Source organism: Malus sylvestris, chromosome 5, assembly GCF_916048215.2.
Source record: "Malus sylvestris chromosome 5, drMalSylv7.2, whole genome shotgun sequence".
NCBI lineage: Eukaryota > Viridiplantae > Streptophyta > Magnoliopsida > Rosales > Rosaceae > Malus > Malus sylvestris.
In genome coordinates, this window is record NC_062264.1 from 30312096 (window position 1) to 30328046 (window position 15951).

At 34.8% G+C, this 15951-nt stretch overlaps 1 protein-coding gene and 2 long non-coding RNA genes across 5 annotated transcripts in view; all 3 read left to right on the forward strand.

The window, feature by feature from the left end:
- The window catches only part of LOC126623815 (uncharacterized), a 65999-nt gene that overhangs the window by 30658 nt on the left and 19390 nt on the right, over positions 1 to 15951 (forward strand). The window lies entirely within an intron of this gene.
- LOC126623811 (uncharacterized) lies at positions 1846 to 7459 on the forward strand. 2 transcript variants are annotated; one of them, XR_007623890.1, is made up of 4 exons: positions 1846 to 2084; positions 2167 to 2263; positions 5695 to 5761; positions 7243 to 7459. It is a non-coding gene; the product is annotated as an uncharacterized LOC126623811 (long non-coding RNA). The 2 variants fall into 2 exon arrangements; XR_007623889.1 differs by having other exon boundaries at positions 1846 to 2263.
- LOC126623807 (uncharacterized) lies at positions 9270 to 10587 on the forward strand. 2 transcript variants are annotated; one of them, XM_050292787.1, is made up of 3 exons: positions 9270 to 9778; positions 9957 to 9985; positions 10108 to 10435. In XM_050292787.1, exons 1-3 carry the CDS (start codon positions 9410 to 9412, stop codon positions 10238 to 10240), a joined length of 531 nt encoding a protein of 176 aa, XP_050148744.1. In that variant the 5' UTR covers positions 9270 to 9409; the 3' UTR covers positions 10241 to 10435. The 2 variants fall into 2 exon arrangements, with proteins under 2 accessions (XP_050148744.1, XP_050148743.1); XM_050292786.1 differs by lacking the exon at positions 9957 to 9985 and having other exon boundaries at positions 10108 to 10587.

The following is a 15951-nucleotide window of genomic DNA, read 5'->3' on the forward strand; positions in this document are numbered from 1 at the left end:
CATTTGATTTGATTTTTTTTTTTACATTATTTTTTTTTATTTACAAAATTTTTCATATAACTTCTATTTTTTCCTATAACTTCTATTTCACAAAATTTGGTTCATATTTTTTTTTAAATTCCATTTTTTTCCTATAACTTCTATTTCACAAAATTTGTTTCATATTTTTTTTAAATTCCATTTTTTCCCTATAACTTCTATTTCACAAAATTTGTTTCATATTTTTTTTTTCCTATAACTTCTATTTCACAAAATTTATTTCATATTTTTTTTTAAATTCCATTTTTTCCTATAACTTCTATTTGACAAAATTTATTTCATATTGTTTTTTAAATTCCATTTTTTTCCTATAACTTCTATTTCACAAAATTTGTTTCATATTTTTTTTAAAATTCCTTTTTTTTCCTATAACTTCTATTTGACAAAATTTGTTTCATATTTTTTTTAAATTCTATTTTTTTCCTATAACTTCCTAAGCCATTATACAACATTAAATTAAATTAAGTAACATGAAGCAACATTAAACAATATGAAACAACATTGAATAACATTAACCAACATAAAAATTATACAACATGAAACTTAAACAACATTTTAGTTGTAGTTTTTAAATAATAAATTATGTTTGGCCCTATGGCCCTTTGGCCCTCGGTTGGAGACGGTTTTTTGTGACAGGGCTAAAACGAGCCCTCTGGCCCTTTGGCCCTCGGTTGGAGACGGAGACAAATATGGCCATGTACTGTTTATTAAAATATTAATATCTTGGAGAATCTTGGAGGGCCAGAGGGCTAAAACGAGCCCTCTGGCTAGCCCTGGGTTAGAGATGGCCTTAGGTATTATGAGTCAATACTTCTGGGTTTGCAATTCGATTTTTTTCCCATGGAACATATCTCATCGGAACATATAACTTGCAATTATGGGTTTAGGGTTCCCAAAGAGTCGGTTTGTGTTTAGTAGGTAATGAAGAAGGTTTAACCACATTCCCTAGATTTATTAAAAATGATCCAATGGCTTTGCGTGTGATTATCAATTTTTTTTTCCTTCTAAATCCTAAGAAATCCATGAAAGAAGTCCATAACAATCCATAGAAATCTATAATCGAAATTCATAGAAATCTTCCAAAATTCGTATAGAAATGTAGAATTTATTAATATCCTTTGAAATCTGTCACTTAAAAAAAGTCTGTTAAAATCCTCTGAAATCCAAATTGACTACACCCTCAGATAAACTAATTTTTATTATACAATATATTTCGATATACTTTGTCATCTTCATTTAGGTACATTAAATTATTTAATATATTTTAGTATATCTATTTCGATATACATATTTAGATACATTAATTCAATATAATACATCTTGGTGCATACGTTCCGGTTTTAACATTTAGGTACCTTAATTTAATATAATACATTTCGGTGCTAATGTAACAACCCGTCCCTAATTTTATGATTTTATTAATTTGAAAGGAGTGAAATGAAAAAAATGCCCCTTGGGGAGAGATTGTTGACTTTCGTTGACCGTCTTTTTGTGACGCGTACATGCTACTATTTTATTGTATTCTGGAAGTACTCGATGGTACGAACACATTGGCGCAAACAAAATCGAAACATACTTTTGTAAAAATTACTATTTCTTATTTTATATATTTCTCATCATTATTATATTATTATTTTAATAATATTTTGTTAGTAAATTATTATTTTAATATTATTCGGGGGATATTTTTAATATTTTAACAATTTTTCTGGTCTTGGGGCCCACATCTTACCAAGCTCTCCTCTCAACTCTCGACACATGTCCCTTCTCCTATCTCTCAGGACACTCGGTCTCTCTTCCCGTAGCTCTCCCTTCAGCTTTCTCTTTCTCGTCTTGTCTATCTCTTTTTCACCCTCCCTCTCTAAGAACTACACACCAAGACCACCATCATAGGTGAGTTTACCCCAGCGTGCACACCACCCACTGAACCTCCCCATCACGAACCTAGATCGGGCGAAGATCCCTCACTTCTTCTCCTTCCTTGCACAGTAGCGCCGCCAATGTTCAAAAATTCTTCCGACGAGTTCTCACTATCCTCAGTGAAGGTAAGTCTCGAAAAACCCAAGATTGTGTGTTAGGAGTATGATTATGATGTTTTTGAGATGTTTTAGTGTTGTTTGGACATAGAGATAACTCAGGGGAAACTTCCCCAGTTTTCCGACAAGGAACCTGGCCTTTGCAGGCTTTTTTCGGCTAACTCCGGCCACGGCTCAACCTTATCTTGGTATACTCTTATTCCTTACCTCCGTATCTTCACTTTGGCTTTTAAATTTTTGGATTTAGTTTTGAATTGAAATTGTTATAGCCTTTTGAAGCTTTCTTGCCTCCTACAAACTCTGATGTTCCTCTTCGCAGAAACCGGCCGACTTGTGAGCTTATTGGGTCGACTTGACTAGAGGAAAAAAAAGGGCCAAGCCCAAACCCGGCCCAAATCTTTGGGCCTTTGACCCAATCATGTCCATTTCCAAAAATGTATTTGGAATACTCTTTGAAATATTTTTTGAATATTCTTTGGATATTTTTTGGAATATTCTCCTTGTGTTGATTTTTTCACAATTTTTTCAGAAACCCTTTTAGGCTAATTTTGATGTTCCGAGTCTGTTTTTACATCTATTTAGTGAAATTCCGAAGATTTAACGTAGTGGACTACTAGGGCGGCTCAGATGACTTTTTAGTAGGGCTGGTTCGGTATGGGATATTGAACCAAAAACATTTTCCCGATTCCCAAACCGAAATTTTTGAGATTCCCAATTTCAAGACCAATCCCAAACCAAATTATTGAGAATCCCAAAATAGTTTCGGGCTTTTGGGACAAATCGGGAGTCTTGAAATAATTTTGGGCTTTTGAGCTTTTAGGTTTTTTTCAACTTTTTTTGTGCTTTTGGGTTTTTCAGTTTTTGGGCTATAATAACTTGCATATGCTACTGTGCAGTGTGCAGCCAATCTGTGCATATCTATAGTGTTTGGGCTTTTCGGCTTTTGGGCTATATTTACTTGGCTGTGCAATGTGCAAACTAGCCAATCTTCATACCATTTTCCTGAAGCCAGTTACCTTTGCATTTGCCCCGTAACCAATTAAAAAAATCAGACTTGCAACCAGAGCTTTCAATATAGTATATACACAGAGCTTTCGAATAAAACCCTAATTTAGGATTAAAGCAGACACAGATTCCTGCAACACTCACCAAATTGTGAGACTCGATAGAAAACCATCATCGCACTGAAAATTTTCTCAGAGGAACATAATCATGCATCACAATGCATTTCAATTCCTCTTGTACTTTTCGAGGAACCAAGCAAATGGACCAAGACCCATTCATCTCAGCTAATACACAAACACTAAGACTTAAAGCTCCACTTATCATCTTCATTTACCTTCACAACACAATTACTACATAAAAGTTGCAGCAACCAACACCCAAAGCCAAAACCCTAATTAAAACCCCTTAAAAATAATTAATCCAATTCAGGTCTTAATCGCCACAGAAATCCATTATACATTCAAAATTTCATGTCCACAACACTATAATCTCTGCTTTAATCCAATTCAGGCCCACCATTAACCAGTTAAACACATAGAATTTAAAATAGTTTCCTCAGATTCTTCCATAAAAGCCATCGTTAAGTATTGCCCCAATGTGAGTATCCATTTTGTGCCCTTCATTTCTATGAAATTTTTGGAAATCTTGAGTATTTGATCGAATTGGGATGTTGGGTGATTGTTTTTTATAGGCGCTGATCAACATGATTAGCAACCCAGTCAACTCTACGGTCCCGATTGCGGCCGAGGTGTTGAAGAATGCCGGGAAGCACCACAGTGGCAACACTCTAGCGAGCACCATCATCACCTGTGGATCGTTCCTCCTCCATTTCTCACTTCCCGGCGAGCACCATCAGGCAAGGGGAGACCTTGTTTAGGCCGTATGAGGCGGATGATCCATCAAACCCGAGCGGGTTTTGGGATCCAGAGAAAAGGGATTGCTCATTTTGATGGGTCTGAGTGTGGATTGCAGAGAAAGGCGTAGATCTTGGCAGCTGGGACGACGGAGCCTCAGCTGCAGTTGCGACGACGAAGCCTTGGCTGCAGTTGCGACGACGAAGCCTTTGCTGCAGTTGCGACAACGGAGCCTTGGAGATATTATCGATAATGTCGCGATATTATCGATAATGTCGCGATATTATCGATAATATCGCGATATATTGACGATAATTAAGTGGATAAGTGTGAAAATATCGCCCTCTAAAAAAAATGATATTATCGGTGAAATTTCACCGATAATATCGATATTTTAGACATTATCGGTGATATTTTAGACTTTGACTTTCTTAGCTCGAAAGGATACGACACCGCAAGTACCTGTGAGTGGGTCTTTTCTTTTATATAGTGTGTGTGTGTATATATATATATGTGTTTAGTTTCCACATATATTTAATAAAAAATATTTCTACGTGATTGCCATAATTAGTTTAACGTTTATAAGAAATGTCGTAATGTTGAGAATTATGAAATTATTCTGAATCCTACAGGATGCACATGTATGCATACTATTATGAGATGCTTTAATTATATTTGCGGTTGTGAATAGTGTCATGGTTGACTAGAATTATCAATTTACCGTTATATGAACATTATTATATTATCAACTCATCGTGTGCTACACTGATGTTTGTACTCGCTTGGGCCAGGGCCATACTTCACGTGTATGTTCACATCGCACCGTACGCTTATTTTGGATCCATTGTAGGTGCCAATTCTGTTCTAGATTGCTATAGATAATTATGGCTCGTATGTGATGAAAAGTGTCAGTCTTCACGTGATTGTAGTACTAAAGCGTAAATCACAAGGTTCTAAAAAACACTAGGTGCTAGTCAGGCAGCGGGGTCTAGGCGGCCTAGGCAGATTTAGGTAAACTTTTTGTATATCTTGTAAATAAGTGCATATTGACACTTACAAAAAATTATACTTGTATGAAATCCATGAATAAGATAATAAAAAAAATGATAAAATGCAAAAAGAGTATCCAACAAGTCCAAATTTAAAAACATACTAAGCATGTATGCTATATAACCATAGTGATGAGTATTGTAGGATGACAAATGTACAACAAGTTCACAATTTTAAACCACTTAGACTTAGATTGGATTTTTTATTGTATTTTTTAATTTCATTAAAAAAAAAACACCTAGCCCCGCCTAGTCACCTAGCCTGCCTAGGCCGCCTAGTCGCCTACCCTGTCTAGGCCGCCTAGAGCCCATCTGATTTTTCCAACCGATTTGCAAGAAAATGCCTCGGCTCACCACCGCCTAGACCCTTTTTTAGAACATTGGTAAATCATTATTACACCCAGTCTTGTTCATGTCAAAACATCTCTATATGAACTCGTGTGTCAGCATATGTCGATGAGCCCTCGATTTGATATTCGTTTATGCGAGTTATTGTGATTACCATATTATTATATGTTTAATTATGAGATATTGTGAAATGTTGTATGTTTGAGATATTACAGTTTATGGTAAGTATTTTCATACTATATGTAGTATACTATTTTGGAAACTATACTTATTTTATGGCGATGGGTTATTATGTTTTTGAAAAGGTTTTTTTTACAAAGCTTTATTTTTAGGTCCACTCATCCTTGTTTTTCGCCTCTTCAGGTTTTAGTGGCAGAACTTATGTGTCAACGAGGATTCTTGGCATTGATATTGGTGATTACCTTAGATGGTATCATTCTTATCCTACCTTTATTGTACTTTATTTATGTTTTGACATCACGTGTAAAATGAGTTTATTCGCGCCCACATGCGCACTCTTGCATGTAGACACTTTAGGTTTAAATTTATTCATATTTTCCACATCACTACACTTTTATGGCTTCGTCACCCGTCTAGTGTCGAACAACACAACTCGATTCGGAGCCCAGATGGACATTTCAGGTCAGTGTGTGTCAACTAACATTTAGGTACAATAATTGAGTCTTTCAAGTTTGAAGAATTTTAAATAAAATTAATACATTAAAAAAAAGTTGGTCAAAAAATTAATGAAATGTATGTATTAATAAATTCAAATATTTAATTGGAGACATTGAATAAAATACACATTAATTAATTTGAATTATGAACATATCAAGGGATTATAATCAATATGTAATCTTACACCAGGTTATTATTATTATTAAATTTAATCTTTTTTAAGTATTAAAGTTAAAAAATCCTAATTTTTTTTCTCCTTTCTCCTTTACATATATATATATATATATATATATATATTTTTTTTTTATATATATTCTGGCACCTTTTTAAATTTTGCCTTTTCTCTTGACAATTTTTAACTTTGCCTTTTCTCTCAACAATTTTTAACTTTGCCATTGATAATGAATGTGTGAATAACACTGCCTATTTTAAAATGAGTGACGATGAAGACATAGAAGAACGAAAGAAAATTTTGATGATGGCAAGTTCGGTAGTAAAGACCCTGAGACATCAAACAGGGATGTGTCATGTTGTGATTATATATGGCCATTCTCTTGGAATTAAAAAATAATCGAACGTACTTATAAAGATACATCTTTAAGTCAAATCAAATCAAATCTAAATATTTCAGCGGGCTATGTTTCTTGACCACGTAAAAGTTTATTATGTTCACGTTAAGATAGACAAAATTAAACTTCATTTTGGTCCGTTAAAGTAATTAAGTAAAGCACTCATCTGAAATTAGTGGTGATTTTGCTTTCACTGCTTTTCCAGCTTTATCTTGGAAATTCGTAACATGAGGTGGGAGTGGGACCTTAGGAAATAAATTTTGGGGATCATTGGATTTGAAAATAACGCCGTAGAATGAAAAAATTTCAAGTAAAAAAATTGATAAAATACAATATAAAAATAGTTTTATTATTACTAAGAAGATAATTCAAAATTATTATATTAATTTAGAGAATGAAGTGTTCCGAACTCTTGAATGCAAGATAGAAATATAAAATAAAATAACAATTTCTTTTTATTATTTTTATTTCTTTTACAGTTTGTTAGACCGACTGTGAAACTTTGAAAAATAATATACCTAGTCATTCATAAGTGATAATTGACTGATTGATTATGAAATCTAAACAATGTACATACAAACAGATTTTCATGATGAAACCGCCGGAAATAGTAAAAGTAATGTTCTTTACTTTTCTGCCTTTAACATCTTTAACGACTTTGCAGGTTAAACTTTTGGCTTCTATTATCAGTTGAACAACAATAATGGTGGTCTCCCAATTTCGCTCATTTTTTTTCAACTTTTCGTAGATGAATTCCTACCTGGCCTCCTCAACCATCCTCTTGACAAGCTCCTACACGACCTCCTCGAGTTTCAAAAAGTGTTCAACCAAAGGCTCCTCCAAAGCCTCCCAACTTTCACCCACCAAGGGTGTCAAGCATAAGGCCCTAAGGGGGTGTTTGTTTGACCTCTTTAGCTTTCACTGGACTGGACTAGACTAAGAGTTAGTCTAGTCCAGTATTTGTTAGCAGAAGGGACTAACTTTAATGAGATTAGGTGGGATTCGCATGGACTAAAGAGCGCGCTAGGGGGTCTTAGCGAGAGACCCCGAAAAACATCGGACTACTAAGACCGTTTCTGGGTTTTGCAGCGTCTCGAGAAATCCAAGCGTTCCCCAAGTCACCTTCGTCTCTCACTCCCCTGACTCCACAATCCCCCACTTCCCGCCAGTTAGCTTACCAGGCCTTGCTGCAAGCCGGTTTCACCGCTCCCCAGAAGCTGTTTGAAGATTTGACGACGAATAACCCGATTTCTCAACACATTTTTTGGCCAAAACACGAAGAAGGGGAGAATTTGGGAATTGCAAAAACCCCCAAATTTGCTGAGAACGCAAGAAGTGGAGGGCAAAGAGGAGAGAGATTTGACTAATTGGGAGAAAATAGAACGGCAGAGAGATAGGGGTTAGATGCAGAGTTTGATAGAAACAATGAAGATAAGAGAAAGGAAAGTAAATTAAAAATAATATTTTATAATATAATATTTGACTTTTTTTGTTTTTTAAAGTAAAAGTAAATTAAAAATGATAAAAAAAATATTTTGGGCTTTAAAATCATTTTAGTCCATAAATTAGTCCGACACTACACCAAACACTTCATTAAGCTAGTCCAGCTTAGTCTAGTCTAAGCCAGTCCAGTTTAGTCCCTGTAGCTAGTCCAGTCTGAGATAGTCCGGTGCAACAAACGCACCCTAAGGGCCTAAAGGGGTAATTGTATTTATTTTATATAAATTGAACTTACCTTTTCATTTGGTTCATAGAAGTATTTATACCATAAGACATTTAGTTGAACTTTGTTTTTTTATTTGGGTTGTTTTAAAGGAAAACTAATAAAAAAGGCTTGAAAACTTTGAGTATTAATGATAAGGACAAAATAAAGCGTAAAGTGAATAGTACCAGGATTGACTTTTTAGTGTAAAAATGTGGTTTTTCGTTAAAATAAACAATACTAGGAACTTTTCGTTAAAGTTCCCTTATTTTAATGCCAGAAGGCTTTGACTTGAACTTTGATTTTTCATTTGGGTTTGTACTATCACCACAAGGCATTTACTTAAACTTTGATGTTGTTGACTTGCTGGATTGGATTTGTTGATGTTTGATGTTGTTGGCTTGTTGGATTGAAATTGTTGATGTGAAATCCTTGATGTTGTTGGATTGAAAGTAAATTTGATTTTTGATGTTTGAGTCATGACCCATTTTGGACCCGTAAGGGAAGGTCCAAAAAACAGAAATGGCTTAAAAAGGAAATGCCCAAAAAAACGAAGAGGCTTAAAAAAACAGGGAAGGCCCAAAAAAGGGAAAAGGCCCAAAAAGGAAAAGGCCCAAAAACCAAACTGGACCCGTATTTAAACTGAACAAAATTGAACCCACTAGTTTCGGTAGTAATTTGGTACACCCAGTCATACCGACCTGTATTGAACCGATTTTTTACCATGTTTCGTTTCGGTACCACATCTGTGAACCGATTTTTTTAACAGATCTGATGTATGAAAAGGAATATGAGCACTCATGGGTCACTATCAATTGACTCGCTGATCATGTATGAAAAAACAAGATTCATGAAATTGCTACTAATTAAGATGGAAACGCAATAAATAGCAGAATGTTTTTATTTATTTATTTTTTTTTTTTGGGAAAACGAATGTTTCTTTATTTTCTAGCTTCACATCTCTAGCAGTTTTGTAGGTTAAATTTTGGGAACTTTAATGAAAAGGGTTTAGATCAAGACTATTTTAATAAAAAACCATCTTATAGTTTTCTTTAATCAAAAGCACCTCAAAATTAATCATAAGGACAAGGACCCCAAATTTCACACGGGCTGGATTACAGAGCCCAAAATGAACAAAGTTAAGTTTCCAAAATTACCCCAACGGAAGCCAGCCCTTGGTGAATTGAATGAAGGATTGTTTGGTGCATATCTTCTAGTAGATTCAGAGGTTGCCTTGTCATGGTTTCCTCTGCAACCAATTCCACCAAAGGTGTCAACCAAAATACCGAATCAAAATTGCTCTCTCACCCGCCATTGTTGCAAGCTCGGTCTCTCCCTAGAGTCTTCCATTCGCGGTCGCCGCTATTTTCTACGATCTTCGATTTCAATCAAGATGGTGCTTCAGAACGATATCGATTTGCTCCATCCATCAGCTGAGCTTGAGAAGAGGAAGCACAAGATCAAGAGGCTTGTACAGACCCCCAACTCTTTCTTTATGGTATGGATATTAATCGATGGATGCTTACGCTTTTGGGTTTTGTATTTATTCTTATTCGCTGTAATTTTGGGTTTTGTATTTTTTTTTTTGGTCGAACGATGGGTTTTGTATTTAGGTTGTTTAGTTTTGAATGTTTAAGTGGGATGATACTAGTTTTGAATGTTTTGAACTTGAATAGGATGTCAAGTGCCAGGGGTGTTTCAACATGTGAATTTTTATCCTTTTTTTGCTGTTTTCGTTTAAGTACTTATTAAATTATGTGCTAAATTAGAAAATAAGAGTATTTATTTGTTGTTTAAAAGTGAATGTAATCGAATATGTTTGTGCAGAACCACTGTGTTCAGTCACTCGCAAACAGTTGTGGTGTGTGGGAACTGCCAGACTGTGCTGTGCCAGCCTACTGGTGGTCGTGCCAGACTCACCGAGACCGAGGGTTCCTCTTTCAGGAGGAATGGGGACTGATTGTCCTGCCAATACCATTTTTGACTCATGTTAGTTTATGTGAAAGCAGGCATTTTGAAGGTTCATCTCGTGGAAGAAAAGAAATGGGTGCTGCTGTTGTTATTGTCCAGTTATCTAGGTTTGGGTTTCGATATTTAATTTTGTTAGGATCGCTCTGGACTTAGTATGACAATGCTGCATTTTGATTCTGTTTTAGTTGAGTTTGCTATTTGATTGTATGAGATGTCAATTACATCTTGAGATTATATATTAAAAAAACAAAAAAAAGAATACCAGATTAAAATATGTCTAACGTTTGAGCAACATGTTGTATGACCTTCATCTTAATCATATGAGCTAATTACATAACAACCCCCGAGGTTTGAACCCGCTGTCAAAAAACACAAACAATGTTTCATATTTTTTTTATTAGATGTGATTGCAAGTGAGGTTTGAGCTACTTGTTCAGTAGCAAAAGCAAAAAAAGCAGAAGAGAAGGTAATGATTAATCATATGTTAAGTAGCAAAAGTTAGAAGATTAGAAGAAAAGGCAATTGTAAATTATATTAAATTCAAAGAGTGCAGGGCATCAAATACCAAAGAGTCAAGATTCCGATATAAAGACTCAGCGGTGCTTATTAGCTATGTTAATGGAATGTTGTGTTTCAACTTGTAAGATGAGAAAATTTGTAGTATGTACTTTGATCTATCTTCATGGTCACAATCTTATATATGCCATGGCCTATAATATATATTGGGATTGATGATATCATCCATAGTATTGTAATTAAATTAGTGGTAGTGCATAGTATTTTGGTTCTGTTTCAGAAATAGTGTAGGTTATATTGTTGTAGTTCCAGAAATAGTGTGGGTTATTTTAGTTCAGTTTAAGAATTAATGTGGGTTATTTTGCTGTAGTTCCAGAAATAGTGTAGGTTACTTTGGTCCAATTTCAGAAATAGTGTTGGTTATTTTGCTGTAGTTTCAAAAATAGTATAGGTTATTTTGGTTCAATTTCAGAAATAACATGGGTTATTTTGCTATAGTTCCAGAACTAGTGTAGTTTTTTTTGTCAAATTTTAGAAATAGTGTGGGTTATTTTGCTGTAATTTCAGAAATAGTGTAGGTTATTTTGCTAAAGTTTTAAAAATAGTGTGGGCTTTTGGTTCATTTTTAGAAATAGTATGGTTTATTTTGTTGTAGTTTCAGAAATAGTGTGAGTTATTTTGCTGTAATTCCAGAAATAATGTGGATTATTTTGCTGTAGTTCCAGAATAGTATTGGTTATTTTGGTTTAGTTTCAGAAATAGTGTGGGTTATTTTGGTTCAATTTCAAACATAGTGTGGGTTATTTTGTTGTAGTTGCAGAAATAATGTTGGTTATTTTGGTTTAGTACCAAAAATATGGTGGGTTATTTTGGTTCAGTTCAGAAATAGAAGTCAATATTCAATTTTGTAACCTATTCAAATTTGTTGAAACCAAGAAAGAAAAGAGTGCATGGCATATAGTGGAGGTTCGTGAGGTATTTTTGAGCATGGCAAACTGCTTTCCTCTGCGTCTCCTCTCTTTAGGTCTGCTTTTGGGTTTTTGTTTGAATGCATGTGATGTTGAAGTCCCTTCTGCCCTTCCATCCTATATGATATCTACTAATTAAGTTCAGAACCCAGTTAAGCGTCAACATATTCCCCATTCGCTTGCCATTGCCATATACTCTTTTACTTGCTGAACATTACTCATGTATAATTAAAATTGAATTGATTAAGTCTCGATTGATCTCAATTTTTAAGGGCAATTGAGCCAGGTTATGTCTTTTATTTTTGAGGTGATGGGGTTTGAGAGGAGCTTCAACTATTTATGGCGTGCATAAAAATTTGTAAATGAAATTAGAGAAACTAAAATGAGAAGGAAGAATTGCTCATCTACTAATTTATTAACTACTAAATGAAATCAGAGGAATTGAATTGAAAAAGATTTAGACTGAGGAAGATTTAAAATCAAACTCGTGTTGAAATGCTTATCAAAATATTTATAGAATCAAAGTAAGATTAATATAAATTTCTTATAAGCTATTTATAAAGAGTCAGTTTGAGATTGTTGCGAGTTTAAAAGTTGCTACCACTATTTTTTAGAACTAAACACCGGTACTATCACTAGTAGAACTGAACATTAATTATTTCTTAAAACTGAGCACTAACTAATTCTTAAAACTGAAAACTAGTACTACACTATTTCTAGAACTGAACATGGGTACTATCACTATTTCTTAAACTGAACACTGGTACTATCACTATTTCTTAAACTGAACACTGGTACTATTACTATTTCTTAAACTGAACACTGACTATTTATGAAACTAAACACGAGTACTACACTATTTCTAGAAATGAACATGGATACTATCACTATTTCTTAAATTGAACACTTGTACTACTACTATTTCTTAAACTGAACACTGACTATTTAAGAAACTAAACACGAGTACTACACTATTTATGAAACTGAACACTAGTACTACACTATTTTTGAAACTCAATTCCCGTACTATCACTATTTCTTAAACTGAATATTAACTATTTCTTAAACTAAACATGGGTGCTACACTATTTCTGAAACTCAACACTGGTACTATCACTATTTATTAAACTGAACACTGACTATTTCTAGAACTAAATAAGGATACTATCACTATTTCTTAAACTGAATATTAACTATTTCTATAACAGTTTGGGTTCGTGATGAGAGGATACAGAGGTTATGAAGATACAAAAAGCTAAGGTTTCCCGTGGGGAGCTTGAAAAATTAAAAAAGAATGGTATGAAAAATAAAAAGAACGGTTATTTAACCAAAAGATCAAAAATAGATCCACTGATTGTATATGGGCTTATTAATTTCACATATCCTTCCTTCACACACATGAATTAAAATATATAGTGGAAGCCATCAGAGAGCTTAAACAATTGAATATATTGTAATCCATTCTCCACATATGACCTGCTATTGATTTGCTACCAATCTTTTTTCATTAAGTTCATATGCTGTCCCAAGGCAACAATCATATGCTACAGACTACAGTACCTTGTCAGGAATGATCACCGCACTACGAACAATTATATATCAACAATCCGCGCGCACATCTATTGATGAACAGGAGGTTTGTATGAAAATGCAGAGCAAACCCGGGATGAAGAACACCATCTCCAGCTCTCTGGAGTAGAAAGACTCGAATAGATATTATTTAACCAAAAGATCATAAATACATCCCGCCGATTGGGGAAAAGAGCGTGAAAAATATCTTCAAAACATACAAAAAGCAGAAAGAATTCAAAAGAAAAAGATCATAAATGAATGATTTACCATGGGGAACTCGAAGGGATAAAATTGTTCGAAGTGCGGTTGGAGTCGGCCGGCCGTTTGTGAGGGTTGGGTTTTATGCGGTTTGGGCAGTGCATTGATCTGGGTTTTTGTTGCTTTGCTTGCGGGTAGTAGTTTGGTCTGTTTCACGAAAAAACTAACGGAAGGTCAAGGGTAAAATTGGAAACACATTAGGTTATTTCAGTTGGGCCATGTTGATTGGACTGATTAAGTGTTGGGCTTTATCCTAACCATTAAATAAACTTATTAGATGGTTTTTGGTTAAAATCCAAAGTTTTGGAACCCTTATCATTAATTTTCCTTTAAATTTTTCTTGCTTGTATTGAACCCTTCCATTTGTAAAATGGTGCTCTTCCAATTTTTCATATTTTATTACACTCTTTATAAATGACTTAACGAGCATCCGTTTTTTATAAGGCTTTAGATGGAGAAGAACTTTGACATGCAATATAGATTTTATATTGTATCACAAATCAATTGTACACTATTAAAAGATACCTATGCAACAAAGATTTTATATTGTATCACAAATCAATTGTACACTGTTAAAGGATACCTTCTTCAGTGATGAAAGGCCATCTTCAACCCCGTCTAGAATTATAATCCTGCAAAAAATTATTTTTAAATAAACAGTGTCAGATCATACCATATACAATTTCCAACCGAAGGGGTAGCCCCACAATAATTTATTAGTTTTAAGTTTATACTTTAAATTTATTGTTTAATTTCATTAAAGTACATTTAGATGCTTTCAATTAAGTCGTTAAATTTGAATTAATTATTGCATTTGAGGAGTTGTGCCCAAAAAAAGGTTAAAAGACTATGTTTGGCTAGCCTGGTGCCATTTTAACCAAATAATAGTCTGGTGCGCTCAACATAATTATTGCCTAATCATGGAGATGACCCAAGTTTTCTGAGTGGAAGCCCTTTTCAAGTTTAAGAGTAGTTCCACCCCTAAAAAAAATAAGCCAGCACCCAACCCATTTAATCCACTCAGTGAACAGTGATAGACCCCAATGAATAGTAATAGGCCAAATGTATCTCCACCCCTAAAACTAAATAGCCTAGTCAATTTTATTAAAATATTATTAAATTTTATTATAAAATAATAATTTGACTTTTATTTTCTAACTTGGTTTCTCTCTCTCTCTCTCTCTCTCTCTCTCTCTCGGTTTCTTTCTCTCTCGCTCGGCTCAATCTCTCGGTCTCTTTCTCACTTTTCCGACTGCTGCATCTGCATTGCACATGCCTCTACCTCAAGGTCAAGGTAAGAAATTGCACCTTCCCGTTCGAATTGGGATTAGGGGTTGGGATTTCGAATTCAAAATCTAAGGTAAAGTTAAGGATTGTGATTTTGAATTCGAATTGGGATTAGGGATTCTAAATTGGCATTAATCAGTATATGTTATCAGTTTCAAATGGCATAGGTTTTGGCATTTTTTCAGTCGTTCATTCATCCCTTAATTATGGGATCTGCTTGTACATCATGCATGCTTTCAATTCAGTTTTCAAATAGCCCTTTCCTTAGAAACACAATCACATAACCAACTCCCTTCCTTCTCCCTTCGTGGCTCCTTCCTTCCCGACACCCTCTCCCGCCTTGACCAACTTCGCTCCTCAGCCTCCACAACAACTCCCTCTCTGGTGCAAAAACAAAAAAAAGGTGGCTGACGTCATGTAGGCTAGGCCATGGCTCTGTCGATTTTGGGCTGGCTTGGAGACTAGCTTAGACTGGGTGCCAGCCTATCTACTGGGCAGGAGTGGAATGGCTAGATGCCGGGCCAATAATTTGGCTAGGTGCCGACCTAAAGAGTCCCTGGTGGAACTGCTCTAAATGGCCAAAAAAATAACAGAAAAAGGCAAAAGAGGGTTGATGGCAGGTATGTTGGGGGAAGCAGTATATCCAAGAACCATGTCACCTGATGATCTCCATGTCACTTGTTTCCTAAGATACACTTTGTAAACATCTTCCAATTTGGCACCAAAACGTGTCACTTATTTTGGAAAATTGAGTCCTTTTACAACATAAAAATTAATTCATGGAGAAAATGGCAGTTAACTCATTTAGCAAATTTATTGGGAAAAGGAACAAAAAAAAAGGTATAAGATTAATTAACCGAGTTTGAACCACCACGGGATGGTCTAGTAGTTGGGAGCAAATTATAAGTCTATATTCTATACGACACGTCTTAGGTTCAATTCTGGTTGTTGATGAACCGCACAATGGTGGTTAGGGAAATGCTGAAATGCCTCTATCAGTCTTCTCGACCTCGAAATGATAGACTATCGTGATGAAACCATCAACTGGTCTCCTTTTATTTAAAAAAAAAAAATTAACCGAGTTTGGTAATCTTACTTC

What these genes read in the sequence shown, in the direction of transcription:
- LOC126623807 (XM_050292786.1), top strand. Translation starts at nt 9,410, where the DNA reads ATGAACAAAGTTAAGTTTCCAAAATTACCCCAACGGAAGCCAGCCCTT. An exon ending in CCCCCAACTCTTTCTTTATG is followed by an intron (nt 9,779 to 10,107) that starts GTATGGATATTA and finishes ATGTTTGTGCAG; the next exon opens with AACCACTGTGTTCAGTCACT.